At 50.4% G+C, this 15,378-nt stretch overlaps 1 protein-coding gene across 3 annotated transcripts in view; it reads left to right on the top strand.

The window, feature by feature from the left end:
* Positions 1-15,378, top strand: part of ZGRF1 (zinc finger GRF-type containing 1) — a 53,424-nt gene that overhangs the window by 18,393 nt on the left and 19,653 nt on the right. For all 3 annotated transcript variants that reach the window (XR_005649455.1, XM_039846873.1, XM_039846874.1), the window contains exons 9-16: positions 1,951-2,053; positions 2,143-2,237; positions 5,338-5,458; positions 7,155-7,807; positions 8,475-8,613; positions 9,078-9,262; positions 10,492-10,688; positions 11,728-11,867. Coding sequence is in view for 2 of the 3 variants with exons in the window: in XM_039846873.1 (XP_039702807.1) it covers positions 1,951-2,053; positions 2,143-2,237; positions 5,338-5,458; positions 7,155-7,807; positions 8,475-8,613; positions 9,078-9,262; positions 10,492-10,688; positions 11,728-11,867 (1,633 nt within the window). In the remaining variant the exon portion in view is untranslated. The remainder of the gene's footprint in view (positions 1-1,950; positions 2,054-2,142; positions 2,238-5,337; positions 5,459-7,154; positions 7,808-8,474; positions 8,614-9,077; positions 9,263-10,491; positions 10,689-11,727; positions 11,868-15,378) is intronic.

The following is a 15,378-nucleotide window of genomic DNA, read 5'->3' as shown; positions in this document are numbered from 1 at the left end:
CTGGTGTGGCGTTGCAGTGTGTGAACGGACCCCAGCTTGTGCATGCTGCAGCTCGGGTTGTCTGTGTTCGGGGTGGTTACCGACAGTGCTGCTGCAGGTCGTGTGCTGTGACGAGCACGTGCACATGCGACACGCTCTGCTCACCGTGCAGCCTGCCACCCAGCAGTGGAGCCGCCTGTGTTCACGCCGAGGCCCTCCGGCCAGACTGCTTCCCCGTGTCGTCGAGCTCACAGCGCCCCTGCCCCCCACCCCTTCACGCGTGCCTGCTGCTGACATTGCGTTTTGAACTCAGTTATTCTGGTGGGTGCGGGTGGGAGCTTGGTGGCGTGTCCTCGTGTTTCGTGTGCATTTCCTACCCAGCAATGAGGCCGGGCTCTTGCCGTGAGCCTCTTCAGTCACGTGGCTGTTCGGCTTCGTGCTAGGCTTCTAATTGATGGGTGTATTTTTTATTGATTTCTAGAATTCTTTATATATCTTGGATACATGCACTTACTCATTGTTGGTTGTGTATGTTGCACGTATCTTCCCGACCTTGACATCTGCATAATGCCTTTCGATGAATGCAAGTTTATAGTTTTTGACGTGATACAGTTCATCTGCTGTTTCCTTTGTGACTAGTGCTTTCATGTCTTGTTTGAGAATTCTCTCTCTACCCCAAGGTCCTGAAGATATTCTCTCATTACCTTGGAGAAGGTTTACCACTTCACCTTTCGTATTTTCATCTACCGTTCACCTGTGATTGATTTCTGTGTATTGAGGTACAGATGGGAGTTTCACATTTTTTCCATAGGGACATCCAGGTGGCCTAGCACTACTTACTGAAAAAGCTCTTTTCTCAATTCCTTCTTATCGCCCCCTTTGCCATAAATCAGGTGTCCATGTATTTGGGGGTCTGTTTGTGCTTTCTGTTCTGGTTCGTTGGGCTGTGGTTTTGGAAGTCTCTATATCTTACAAAGGGTTGTTCACATGACTTTAGATCCTCCCACTTGTTCTTGCCTTTTTGCCTTTGCACATACATTTAGAATTAGCCAAACGGTTTCCACACACGAACGTGCTGGGAATGGGGCTGGAATGCCATTGTGAGCACAGATCGTGGCAAGAACTGACATTTGCGCAGTGTTTTATTGATGCGTTTTCCGCATTGTAGTGACGTGTCCCCCCCGCCATCTTCTCATTCCCCCAGTAATGGTTCGGGTTGTCACAGCGTAGAGACTAGAGGTTGCAGTAGGTGGGCGAGCAAGGCTGGCCGGAGCGCCACCCTCCGCGGCCGGAAGCCCGTGTGGGGCCTCGACTCCAGAGCAGCTCGCTGGCTGCAACGGCGGGCGCTGCACCCTTACATAGGGCCTAGAGCACCCGGCGTGCGGTCGGCCCCCCCTGCAGGCTTCCAGGGGGGTCAGCGCCCTCCTAGCAGGGTCAGCACCCTCCCAGCGGGGTCAGTGCCCTCCCAGCGGGGTCAGCACCCTCCCAGCGGGGTCAGTGCCCTCCCAGCGGAGTCAGCACCCTCCCAGCGGGGTCAGCACCCTCCCAGCGGTGGTCAGCACCCTCCCAGCTGCAGCGGGCTGGGTAGGGGGCCGGCTGGGTGCATGTTGGGAAGACCCGCGTGCCGTTGGCCTGAGCCGTCCATGCGTGTTGTCCAGCGGTCGGCTGTATTTGTTTGGCTCGTAGGAGCTCTTGCGTGGAGATGTGAAATGCCGTCACATGTACGGTGCATTCCTGCTTCAGCGATGTGAAGGCGTGAGAAATGTGATTGGAAGGAATTGCTGGACCGTAACGTTCTCTGCTTTTCCCGCATGCATTGGCTTCACATCACCTCTTTTCTGTCTTTCTGTGTCTCAAGTCGGCACCGTAGACTGTGTGTGTGTCTGCGTATACAGAGAGACAAAGGTACGGATATGTACACACACAGTTTTGTCTTGACTAAATGAGCTGATAAATGACTCTGTTTTCTAGTTTCCAGATGAAGAAAACTTTCCAAAAGGAGGCGCTCGCTTTAATGTTGAAGCCAATTTTCAAGCAATAGCTGAGGCTAGTGAGGACTCAATTGAAATTGATTGTAAGTAAATTATAAGTAAAATGTAACATGAAGAAAGTATTTGGTATCAAACAAACTTATGTAAAGATCCATGCTTTTTGTCTCCATAGCAATTTTAGATTTTCCTTCTAAAGATTCAGAATATTCACGACATTTGGATTACGATTTTCCGTCAGCAGCGAGGACTTCATGGGAAGCAAATAAGGTATAACGAAAATGAAGTTTTAATGGTGGAAGTCAAAAGTTTTGGTAGTCTTATGAAAAATGAATGTCTTGAAAAGTAAAAAGATAAAAATCTTAAGGCTGATTTCTTTTAACACGATTGAGAAAGTTTATCAACACCGCCCGACACTGTTTCAGCGATGGATGGGCCGGGCGGTTTCTGCAGGAGAAGCCACAGTGGGCATGGCTGCTCTCTCTGTCATCCAGAGATGCTTTGATTCTTACAACATGACATGAGATGAGAGGCATACGTAATTAAAAAGTAAGAAATAGAAGAGTCAATTAAAAACGAGACGTTAAGAATTGTGTAAAGGAGTCAAAGATAAACACGAGAAACGAATGGCTGTCCTAAGCCAATTAGGACACGTAATGTAAGAGGAGGCCGGCCGCAGTCAGAAGCGGTGTGTGCGCCAAGCCTAGGCGTCCCGAGCTTGGGGCGGACTGAAGTCTCACCATGAACCGTGAGACCCGAGAGGTACTAGGCATCGCGCCGTGCTGGTGCCTTCTGCAGGCCGGGAGTGTGTGGGCGTGGCTAGAGTGATGGACAGAACACGTGAGGTCTGCTCTTAAAGGCAGCGGGGGCGGTGGCGGGGGGGAGGTAGTAACCCAGGGGACAAACAGAAACTGACTGGGATGACCGCTGTGTGGGGAAGCTGGCAAGTCCCTGGATGGTTTGCTGCTAAAGGCCCGTGACTCAGTGTGCATCCTGGAGGTTTTGCTGGCTGCTCGTGGATGGTGGGCCCGCTGGTGTGCGGTGGGGGCAGGGCGTGAGAGGAGCCGTGGGTGACAGTGACCCGGAGTGGGGACTAGCAGGGAAGGTGTGGAGTGTTAGTAAGTAGGTTTCAGGTCAGTGTTGGGGGTGAGCACAGTTGTTCCTGGGCTGGAGGGGAGGGAGGAGAGAGACCCCTGACTTTGTGACTTGACAGCGTGTGGGGGAAGGGGCTTCCAGGCAGAGGAAGATGGTGTACCTTCCAGGCGGCTGGGCGGTTCAAGGGCACAGCGGAAGTCTACAGTCGTGGGGTGGCTGCCGTGGTTTCTGGGGAGGACTCCTGGCTCGCAGGGGCCGCCGTCTCTCTGTGCCCTCACCACCTTTTGTTGGCGTGTGCACCTGCGTGGGGGCAGAGGGAGACGGAGACGCCTCTCCCCGGGGACGCGGATTCTCTTGGACCATGGTCCCCTCCTGTGACCTCATTTCGCCTGTATTACCTCTTGAAGCACCTGTCTCCAAATGCAGTCACATTGGGGTCAGGGCTTCAGCACAGGGGCGTGGGGAACAGTGCAGCCCTCGGCGGTGGGGAGGGGGGCCTCGCTCACATAGAGATGCAGAGCGAGGAGGCAGGGACACGGGTCTGGTGGGGCCAGAGCTTGGTCATTGCACGTAGAAGAGCTAAAGCATCGAGAGGGGACTGCCCGCGTGGTGTGGAGAAGACTTTCTGTCCTGTCGGCAAGAGCCGGGACGGGGAGGGGCCGCGGCGTCAGTCCCTGCTGGCGTGAGGAGGGAATCGATCTGCTGGGCCCCTGGCGGGAGCGGTCACAGCGAAGCGAGGGTAGGGATCCGTTACCGCGGTTGCTGAGTGGTGAGTGACAGGCGAGGAAGTGGGACTGGACAGGGAATGCTCCCTAGACGAGCTCGCTGGGTGGTCGGTCACTCAGCGGATACTTCTGCGATCCCTGGGTTGCGGTGCCCTGGGCGCCCGGACCTGCCCTCGGGAACTTGGGCCTCCTGAAGAAAGGCAGACAGCAAGTACGGGTGGCCCCTCGGAGGGCCTTGCGTAGGGGGGACAGCAGGCTGTGTGACGGTGGCACCCTATGTTCCGGGGTCGAAGGGGGCCTCTGATCATGCGGTCGAGGAGAGACCTGAAGTCAGAGGGGCACAGGGCACAGGGTAGCGCCTGCAGCTCCGGGCCAGGAGTGTGGGGAGACGGGACACTGGTGTGGGGCCCGGGGGTGTGGGGAGATGGGACACGGGGGCAGGCCGGTGGGGAGGTGGTATGAGGAGGCAGGGACGGGGTGGGAGCCCGGGGGTGTGAGAAGGAATGTGGGGGCGGGCCTCAGGGTTGTGGGGAGACGGGACACGGGACCAGTGGTGTGGGGCGTCGGTCCCGAGGTGACAGCTGCCTGCGTAGTGCGGCCCACCCGCACCCTGACCTGCACCCCGACTCTGCTGTCCCAGGCGCATGCGTCTAAGGGCCGTGGCCACCTGACCGCTGCCTTCAGGCCCTTGGTTGTGCTGTGAGGGACAAGAGAGCGTCCCCCTCCCACGGGCCGTGCGGGTCCGTAGGCGACAGGCAGGTGCGGGGCCTGCGCGACAGGAAGGGCTGAGCCACGAACTGACCGTCTGTGCGCCGCCCGCTCGCACCGAGCTGGGTGTCCCCGCCGCGTCCTTGGCCCCGGCACCACTCTGGACCAAGGGCTGGTCAAGAAAGTGTTGATTTATACATAGACTTTGCATCTTTATTGGTCGTTTACTCAAAATAAATAACACACGCACGCCTCCCAATTTCATACCGTGCGGAAGTGGACAGAGTTAGAGGAGGAAACCTTGCCCAGGCCCGGTCAGAACCGGCTCCGGCGGGTTCCCTGTTCTCATGCACGTGCGCACCGCGGCTCCGTCACGCTGAGTCCTGAGGCGACTGCTGGAAGCGGCAGCACAGCTAAGGGCTCGGGGCTGTTCTACGGGGCGTGAGGGAGTGGGGCGACGGTCAGCTGTGCGAGGCGACCTGAAGCGTCCGGGACCTGGGGCCGAGTCCCGTGTGAGGAGCGGCTGGGCGAGCTCTCGCCCTGGGAACGTGAGGGGCAGCCTCTGCGGGGCGTCTGCCCGAGCCCCCCAGACCCGACCTTCTCCGGAACCAGATCCCGGCCCAGGTCAGTCCACTCCTAGCGGGCTCCTTGTCCTGCGTGTCCCTTCCTGCTGTTGATTTCACGAGTCGGTTCTGTCCCGTCCCTTTGCCGTCCGCAGCTCCGCATGGTGTCATCAGAAGCATTATCTGTACCATGTGGATTTCTAGAATTCACTCAGACCGTGCGGGGGAAATGCAGTAAGAAGGTGTTGGTCTGGAGCTGTGTTTCCTCTTTCCGGATAGGTGACGTCACCAGAGCAGATGTCCACAGCAGGCCCTGTTTCTCCTTTTTCTCTGGACTCGGGAGATGAAGACTGCGCACAGGACTTCTCCGTGGAGTCCCGGGAAGCAAGGACCTCACCAGGTGACCTTCCCTTTCTCAGCTGTTGCCATGCGGCTCTGATGTCTGTCTGTCCTTGTGATGTGCAGCTTTTCACTTGAGGGAGCCAGACTCCACGTTGTGCCCCGAAGCCACCCACGTTTCTCCTCCCTCATGGCTCCTTCCCTCACAGGTGGCTCCTGTTTCCAGGACAACACGCCCTTCTGGCTCCAGGTCCTTCTCTCAGCTTTCCACATAGGCCTCCGAAACTGTCCTCCAGAGCTGCAGTCTTTGTCACAGCTGCCACGCCAGAGCCTGGCCCCTCCGGCCCCTCGGTGGCCCTTCCCTCCCAAGGGACCGATTCTTTGGAGTGTGACCCACACCACTGGGCGACCTTAGCCTCACCCCGAGTTTCCCCTTTTGTATGTTGGGACCTGGCCTCGTCAGCGAGCTGCTGCCCCGGCCACACACCTAGGCCCCTCGTTTCCTGTGCGTAGACTCCCCACGGTCACTCCCTGCTTGATAAGTGTCATACGTCCTGTGGGGTCCCTTCCGCTAACTCGTCATCTCTCTTTTCTGCCCATCTCACCCGTGCAGCGCCCCGATTCTGAAGCTGTGTGGGGTGAGGGGTGACGTTGCTGGCGGTTACCCTGTCCTGGGTGGCGGATGTGAAGAGCTTTGTCACGTGGACGGGTGGTCGGGCAGAGCCCGCGGGTGTGCTCTGTAGAGGAGCAAGGCAGGGGAGGGTCCGTGTCAAAAACAGGCGTGACCCCGGGGGACCCGATGGCTGCCATAGCCATGCCCGGCACCCTTACTCTGTGATGAGGTTTTAACTTCTCTGTCGGTGTCGCTCGATGGGCCGTTAGGACCACAGCCTAACACTTTATAAAAGGGTGTCCCTGGCTTGCCTGCTGCTCTGCTAGCTTCCCAGGCGATCGCCGGAGTTTATATCCAGCAGAACAGAAACTGCTTCAAGAAGGCACATTGTTCTGAAATGGGAAACCGCAGCATTGTCAGACAAAAACTTTCAGCCTATGTAGTCCCAGGCAGTATTAGCCATTCATTGATTTATTCAACAAATATTTGTTGTTGCTTTTTGCTTTTTCAGGAATATTCTATTACTAACACAGCCAAAACACGAGTTGGCCAGAACTGAACTCTTATCATGTACCAATAGATTAAAAAAAAAAAAAAGCTAAATGTCTTTTTTACCCTGAAGGTTGATACATTAATTCGTGAGTGTCATAAAAACTTGGAGGACATGACAGTCACAGTCAGATAAACGCACCATGAACTTGGTTCTCTGGGGAAGGACGTGAAGTTGAGAACGAGAACTTGCGGGTGCTCCTCCTGCCCGCCGGTTGGTGCTCGGGTCCCCCCTTGGCCTCGGCGGTCCCACCTGCACGCCGAGAGCGACGCGCCATGGCTGGAAGTGCCCTGAACACCTAGGTGCCGTGTCACATGGTGTGGCGATGGGGGTCGGTGGCTGAGGGATAAGGAAGGGATGGTGTCAAATTCATCGACTTTAGAGGAGTTTCAGAGTCTATTAGTTAAACTTTGAAAGGTTTATGTTTTTTTGAGACTAAAACCATTAATTTTTTTTTAATTTTAAAAAAGGAAATGAAATTATGTGATTTTTTTTTTTTCAAAGCCAGTTGATACTTTTTTGTATAGATACCCACTTCTCTGGAGCCTAGGTATGACCTTAACATATTTTTTTAATTGGTGTTTTTTTTTCCAGTAATGAAAAAATTCAGCTCTCTGGAGAATAAGGACTTTCAAAGGCTTCCGTTAGAAAGTAGCATGCGCGTTCCGCTCGTCACGTTGCCACCTGCTGATGGGCCCCCTGACCTGGATCCTCAGTCCCATGTGACCGGCTGTGACAGGCCAGAGTCCTCGGGTTCTCCCGTATTCAACCTGTGTGAAGACTCAGTGACTCTTCCTTTCGGCCTTGGGCCTGAGGGCCAAAGAGAAGCTTCTTCGTTTAAGGGTTGCAGGGCAGTGACACCAGGGGGCGACTCACTTCTCAGAAACATGTCTGCTCAGAGCAAGTGGCTGAAATATCAAAACACACCCCAGTGCAACCTGCCAAAACGGAGCAGACTGGACACGGAAGTCACAGGTGGCTTCTTCGCCGAGTCTGTCTCGGGCGGGTGTTTTGGTGACATGGGTGAAAGGCAGAGCGACGCCGTGAGGGGACGCTTTTTGGATGCCGTGCACGTGCGGATGATACGAGGCATGCTCCGTCAGCAGCAGCAGGGCGTCAGTCACGACTGGGTGAGCGGAGGGAAAGCACCTTCTCTGAATTTAAAGCAGACTTCCAGGACCGAGGAAACTCAGACGGAGCCGGGCGGGCCTGCCTGCCGTGAGCACGCTGCGACGGGGCGCTCACAGGTGAGGAAGCCCAGCAGCGTGTCCGCGAGCTTGTTCCAGCAGTTACTGTCTGGAATTCCACAGAAGACCAGTGATTTCACTCTCGGAGCCAGTGGCTTTTGGTTTGTTTAGTTTTCTGTAACTTAGCTACAGTCACCTCTGTGACTTAATCTTTCCTAGCTGTTGCGAGTGTCGGTGAAATCAGGTGTTTGAAAGTGTCCGGGGCCGTGTTTGGCACAGAGCAGGCTCTCGGCTGTTGCTGGCTGTGTCTGCCAGCACTTCCATTGTGCGAGTGTTCTCGTGTTGGCTGTCAGCTCGGTTTCGCTGGTTGTGAGGGGAGCATGGCGTCGTGTCACACGGTGGCTGTGAGCAGTTCTTATTACGGCTGTAATTAGAAATAGACATAATGATCCATTCACATCAGGTGAGCTTTTCCTGGCAGAAAGCACTTAAAAACTTGTTCAAGGCAGACAAGAAGTGAGTCTTCTGTATCATCAGGAGTGCTACGCATAGCCGTTCTTGCTATGCTGGTTTCTCATTTAAAATGGAAAATCATTTTCAAGGATTCTGGAAATTTTGCTTAATTGTTTATTTTCTTAAACATCTCTAGAAAATAGTTTACTTATAAGTAAACAGCGTTTGGGTTTTTTTCGTAGTTGTGGTAGTAACTTGAGTTATTCCATTTCAGGAGATAAGTGACTCTGAGCTGTGCTTCCCGAGCGGGCAGAAGGTGAAGTCCGCTCGCCTCCCCCGGCGGCAGACATGCATTCCAGCTGTCTTTCAGTCTCCTGCCCATTACAAGCGGCTCTTTGCGTCCTGCCTCATAGGTTTGCTGGCCACCTTCGTCCTTTATTACAGTCGATTGCTGCATAATGTCAGTAGTAAACTGTGAGAAAATGTGATATCTTCTATCGTGAATTCTTATCATAAATTCTCTGCTTGGGATTTGTTATTCTCTATGTTTATTCCAGTTTTTGAGAGTAACTTATATTCTAAATTCAGGTGAAAATTGAGCTTTAAAAGTAGGAATGGCTGTGTTACCTTTCTCAAGTCATAGTTGTGTTTTTTTAACTAGAAGTGTTACATTTGGTTTTGTTAAGTAGGAAATGTATGATGCACGATTAGTTTGTTGTACAAGGGGAAATGTTGCCTTTAAAACGTGGATATTAGTATTAGGTTATCATTTACTATGTTAAAACACTATTTTCAAATTTAGCTAACAAACAGCACACGTGTCACACAAACACAAAGTTGTTCTGGATTTAATTTTCATCTGTTTCTTTTTCCGTAGAACATCTAAATATATTGCTGTTTGGGCTGGCACAAAGGTTGCACGAAGCTCTTGCAAAAGTCGACATATCATTTTACACGTCGTCAAAGGGAGAGAAACTGGAAGATGTGGAAAATAACGTGCCGTCCTGTCATCACCGTCAGCCTGCGAAACTCGTCATGGTTAAAAAGGAGGGTCCGAATAAGGTCTCGTTGTCCCCTCCCCTGCCATCACCCCACTGCGGACTCCTGTCGCGAGAGGTCCGGGTGCCTGTGGCTTCGTGACCAGCTCAGTTCCAAGCTGGTCTTGACGGGGCCCTCTCTCCGAGGCTCTGGTGACTTAGGCTCTCAGTGCGGTCCCTGGAGAGACGCCTGTGCTCAGGGGCACCCATGGAATAAGAGCTGCCTCGAAGCCTCTCAGGGGCTTGCTGCACTAGTGGGTGGAGGGACGGCCGGCGTTTCCTGGGGGGCTGCAGCTGGAGAAAGGGTGACCTGCCAGGGCGAGCGGCACCCTGCTGTCGGCTCTGTGCCCCTGGGACGAGGCTCAGAAAGTGTCCTGGTCAAATTTCTATTGCTGGATACATGTTACAGTGGCAGAAGTCAGTGAAACGTTTGTGCGTTGGCTGATGGTTTGTCCTCGTAAGACCTGCTCTCAGTCGTAATGACAGTTTTCCTCCCTTGTTTGCGTATCCCTTGTCATCGTTAGCTGGGTGTGTAAGCTTAGATTTAAATTCAGTTATCAACTACAAGAGTTCATAAGTAATATTAGGACCATGGAATAAAATATAATAGAGCCACTAAAACTCCTTGTTCAAGATTACTTGATGACATGGGTGTCATACAGTTAGGTACAAAGGTTAGGTTACAGAGCAGAAAGTGTGTTTGTTATCTGAGTTTTATTTAAAAAATTAGGTGTCTCCTGCGCGGGCCCGTGTCTCGTGCGCGGGCCCGTGTCTCGTGCGTGCGCCCGTGTCTCGTGTGTGCGCCTGTGTCTCGTGCACGGGCCCGTGTCTCGTGCATGCGCCCGTGTCTCGTGTGTGTGCCCGTGTCTCGTGTGCGGGCTCATGCATGTGTGTGCGCCCGTGCGCGTGAGAGAGGGGCCGGGAAGAAGCACGTGGGCTGCCCTGGCAGTTGTCACTGGGCAGTAGCGCCCAGGCTGTCTGTAGTGATCATTTCAAACCAGAAAACAAGTGAATTTTAGTTTTCAAATTGGCTAGTATTTTCAGAATAGTGTAATTTTTTGATAAGGAGAAAGCAAATGATGATTTTAAATTTTATTGTTTAAATTAATGAAAAGATTAAGTTGCATAGTGACTAATTTATTAGAGTACATTAATGCCATCAACCTTTATAAAAGTCCTGACAAACCCAGTACAAACACAGTGAAAATAAAAACATTATTGTTCTCACTAAATTTTAATACCTTCTCCCCCTAGGGCCGTCTTTTTTACACCTGCCATGCACCCAAAGCTGACCAATGTAAGTTCTTCAAGTGGCTTGAGGAAGCGACCCCAGGACACTCGACGCGGGAGGCATCTGCCTCCCGCACGGTGTTGAGTGATGTGAAGAGCATCGGCTTGTACCTAAGGAGTCAGAAAATACCCTTCTACGAGGAGTGTCAGCTTCTGGTGAGGTGTGTGTCACGCTGCAAGTAACTGCCTCTAGTTATACCAGAAATTAGTAACCTCACAGAATTATCGTCAGTTTTAAAAGCAGTTGAGATGGGAAAAGTGTCTCGAAGGTAGAGGACCTCAGTTTTGCTCTGAAATGGAGACAGTTCCCTACGCTGTTTTCGGCCCGCTCTGTGCATCGAGCAGCGAGCGCCTGCGCCACCAGGGAGTGTGCGCTCCCAGCCACGCCTCCACGTCGTCGCGAAGGGAAGCCCTCGCAGCACACCACGGGGGCAGGTTTTACTGTGCAGCGCGACAGGCCCAGGTCACCCCCAAGCCCGGGCCATGGGCTTCACAGTGTGGCAGAGTGCTGCTCCCTGGAGACCGGTCTTTAAAAAGTGGGATGAACCCAAAGAGCAAGTAGAATGAGCGTTTCCGTGATGATTTAACAAGATCAAGTTCTGGGAGCTGTGTGCCAGGCGCTCTTCTTGGCACTTTGGTCTTCGTGATGGCCTGTGAGACGGGGGGCTCACGGGGCCAGTTTATTATTCCCATCTCACAGCCTCAGCAGCCAAGGTTTCAAGTACTTTTTCTGTCTCAGGCTCTTAAAACTAGTGATGACTGAGGATGGCTGTTTCTTCCTATAATGATGACACAGTGTATTTTTAGTGTGTGTGTGTGTGTGTGTGTACACATATATATGAAAGTATGTGAACATACACACACCCTGGTTCTCTTCTTTTCATATTGTGTGTTAAAGATTTAAAAAAATATTTATACCTTCAAACTCTTAGTGATAAAATAAGTCCTTGGGATGTGATGTGTAGTGTGGTGACCTTACTTAATACTGTTTGTGTATTTAAAAGCTGTCGAGAGTAAATCTTAAAAGTTCTCACAAGAAAAAAATAACTATGTGGTGATGGACGTTAGCTAGACTCGTCCTGGCAAATCGTCTTGCAACACCTGACACTAATAGAATGTTACATGTCAATTATACAACAATTTAAAAAAAATTGGTACCTTTACATTCAAATTCACTTTTGTTTTTTACTCATATTGCAGGAAAGGATTTGATTTTCAAAGAAAACAGTATGGCAAACTAAAGAAGTTTAGGACCGTAAATCCTGAGTTTTATAATGAACCTAAAAGCAAACTTTATCTTAAGCTGAGTCGGAAGGAAAGTTCTTCAACTTACAGCAAAGGTCAGTGGGCAGCTCTGTGTGCTTTGTGCTAATACAAAGTAATGTGGGATATAGTTTGAATTATTATAGAATAAATTAGACCATTCCTAAATGCATATTTTAAATTTTTAGTTTTTAAAAATCTATTAAAGGCTACCAAAACTGTTTAATTTTGTTTAAAAAGTCACGCTAAGTTATCGGCATCATATAAATAAGCATATTGATTCGACTACTCTGACCTAATAGCAGAAATAAACTGAAAATGTAATGAGTTTATCAATACTTCTGTCATAGTCTGCACAATTTGACAACACTGGACCCCGAATTTTGTGTATTTGGAAGTAAAATCCATAACCATTTTTTCTAAGGCCTTAGATGCCCTAAATTGGGTGAATCGTTATCTTCGGTGTCGTGACCTGCTCTTGTCATGGCCCTCACCTGGCTCTCTTTAGTTATTTACTTAGTTGTTTTCAATACTATCGGTGTCTGCGAATCCACAAACCAAAGCAAAATCTGGCACCTTTACCGCGACCTACATGTAACATGAAGCGACCCGCTGCCTGCCCTGTGGTGTCCCCTGACCCAGGGTCGTCAGCAGTGTGACCCGCGTGCTCATCATTTTTTGTAGTCTGTTTACATAAACAAATCCCCACAGAGCTCATTGCAAATGTTTGGTTTATTCAACGTTATTGGAATGACGGGACTCTGTACGTAACTTTGTGGGATTTATCTTTTCCACTCACCATGCATTGCTGCAATGTGTGCGTGTTGTCGACACTGGACTCTCGTTCGGCCGCTGTGTGTTTTGCTTTGTGACGGTGCCGCAGCCGTTCGTCCGCTCTCCGGCGTGGCTGTTCTGGGTCCCAGCGTTGCCGTCGTGAGCCGTGCGCCGCGAGTATCCCGCCCCACCTGTAGGTGTGCCAGCGTCTTCTCGCCGTAATCCTGGGAGCGGAAACGGTGCCGCGCCAGACCGGCTTCTGCAGCGGGCACGCCGGGGTGGCCAGCGACGGGCGGCAGCGGCCCTTGTGCTCTGCGTCCGCTCGCCGTGGATGGTGACAGCTCTTCCCATCTGCCAGTCACGCTTCTCACCCGTTGTACTGTTGTGTTGTTCGCGACCTCATTTACTTCCAGTTTTTATATTTTTCACGTTACTCTTCTATTGGTTGTGTATAGTGTGACTTTCTGCTCCCAGTTCATATCACGTCTTGTCACTTCCTTCAAGATATCTTTAGATAAAGAATTATTTTTTAATATACTCAAAGTAATAGTTGTTGTCAAAAAGATAGTGCTTTTTTGCCTTGTTTTAAAAATCTTTCCACATGCTGAGGTCTGAAATTATCCACCTGTATCGTCTGTTAATCGTGTTAGAGTGTTGCGTTTGACCTTTGTCTCACTTGGAAAGTTGTTAAGGTCCCGAAACGGCATAGCGCGTGCGGAAACCGCCACCCGAGGGGGGTTGTGTCTGTGCATGGCATCAGATAGGGACCCAGTTTCACCTCCCTATGACCAGTTTTGCCAGAATCGTAATCGTTTTGTTGCTTAGCCTCTCTTTCCTCCAGCCCAGTGCGCCCTGTGCCGGGTGCTGGGTGCTGGGTGCAGAGCGGAGCGGGCCAATTCAGGAGTCGTGGTTTGACACAGTCCGGGTGGCGTGTGCGTGCCAGCCCCATACCACCCTGACCCCGCAGCTCCCTCCACGCTGCATGGCTCCTGCCTTCTCGCTGTTTGCACCTGGAACGTCGAGGTGGTTTTATTAGTTGCGTACAAATTTGAAGTTGCTATTTTCTTTGTCAGTTGAAACTTGTATCGGGTAGAAACTGTCTCCATCTCTAATAATACTTAGCTTTTAAAATCTAGTTTTTCATATATCTACAGGAGGTTCATTTTGACTAGTGTTTGCTCAGCAAGTCTTTAAAGCTTTTCATTACACCGTAGGCATGTCCCTTATCAACAGCTGAGTTTTTAAAATTTGACCTGTGAATGGAGTAAGCGCAACAGGTAAATGCATTATAATCACAGGTACACGTGGCTGTGTTTCTACAGTCATGAGTTTTTTCTGTTTTCCCCACTTTATCTGTGTTCTTCTTAATCTCCTCTTGCTTTTTTTTGGAAAACATGACAGTTAACTCCCACCCTGCGATGGGACGGGAACGCGGAGAGCTCCCGCACACTTGGTCCGCTGGGCCCCTCTGTCCACCTCCTGCCCCGTCACGCTGCTCAAGTGCGGTCCGCAGGCTGGTCCCGGTCACAGTGCCGCCGGCGTCCTGTGAGATGGGGGACTGCTCCTGGCGGCCCTGTGTCGTCAGGGGCCTGGTTGGTGGTTTTGCTTCGTGTTCTTTGCCATAAGACGGTGAATGAAGGCAGCGTGTGCTGATCTGCTAACCGCGTTCTAGCACGAGCGTCCGGACAGGCTGCTTGGAGTAGCACTAACCTACACACATGACTTTTGGGTAGCGTGGATTTATTTTCCATCTTTCTTTGGATGTAACTACTGTTTAAAAAATGACTGCAAACTCGTCCAAGGTGTTTAATTACTTTAATTTCATGTATCCCTTTTTAGATCTCTTGAATTTTTCTGTTTTCTTTATGTATTTCCTCAAAAAGTATTTTGAATGTAGGTCTTTGTATGGTTAACCCACTGAACCCTTGAGTCCCTGAGACCATTTTTACTGCACATTCATATTTGATTGAATGTTTGGCTCCATGTAAAATTCTAGATTCTAAGTTCATTTCATACTTTTCACCTGCAGAAACAGCAAATCTTATTTAAAAACTTGGCTATTTTCTTGCACTTACTGTTGCTGTGGGAAAATCTGATGGCCTTTGGTTTTCACTCCTTGATATGTTATTTGCTCTTTCTGGCTGGAAGCTTTAGAATTTTCTCTGACTTTTGTAGTCTTACGTTTCCCTATAATGTGTCTTACTGTGGGTTTTTCCTTTTTCTCCTCTTGGGCACACTGGGCCTTTAAAATATTAAGTCTTCTGTTTCCGAAGTCATCTACCGTGTATATTCAATATGTATAGCTTTTTGCATGTCAGTCATACCTCCATAAAGTGACTAAAAAAACCACCGAAGTCCTTTATCTATTTTTTCCCCCAATTCACTATATAAGTTTAAGACATGCAGCGTGATCGTTCAATTTACAAATACATATTGTGAAAAAAGGTTTTTAATTCTGAGAAATTGATCTCTATAATTTCTTCAGATACCCTTCCTCTTTACTTCTCTCTCTAGGACTCTTACTAGTCTCACGTGAGCACTTCTGGATCTGTCCTCTAAATCTCTCCCCACGTCTTCTGTGTTGTCTGGGTTTTGTGCTCCCTTCTTCTGGGAGATGATGCCCTTCTAAACTGCTTAGTTACTTCTCAGATGCGTCCTTTCTGCCATTCATCACGGCAATTATAAAGTCCTCCGGCTGCCATATTTTCCCGTCGTGTTTTCGTTCACTCTCTTCGCATATTCTTGCTCTTATTTTGTGTTGCTATCTTCCCTTACCTCTTTCAGTCTCTTTACTGGGCTAAATATGAACTCTTT

The sequence above is a fragment of the Pteropus medius genome, unplaced genomic scaffold (genome assembly GCF_902729225.1).
Source record: "Pteropus medius unplaced genomic scaffold, Ma_sr-lr_union100, whole genome shotgun sequence".
Taxonomy (NCBI): domain Eukaryota; kingdom Metazoa; phylum Chordata; class Mammalia; order Chiroptera; family Pteropodidae; genus Pteropus; species Pteropus medius.
Note: the sequence above shows the minus strand (reverse complement) of the source record. Positions and strands in the feature narration are given on the sequence as shown.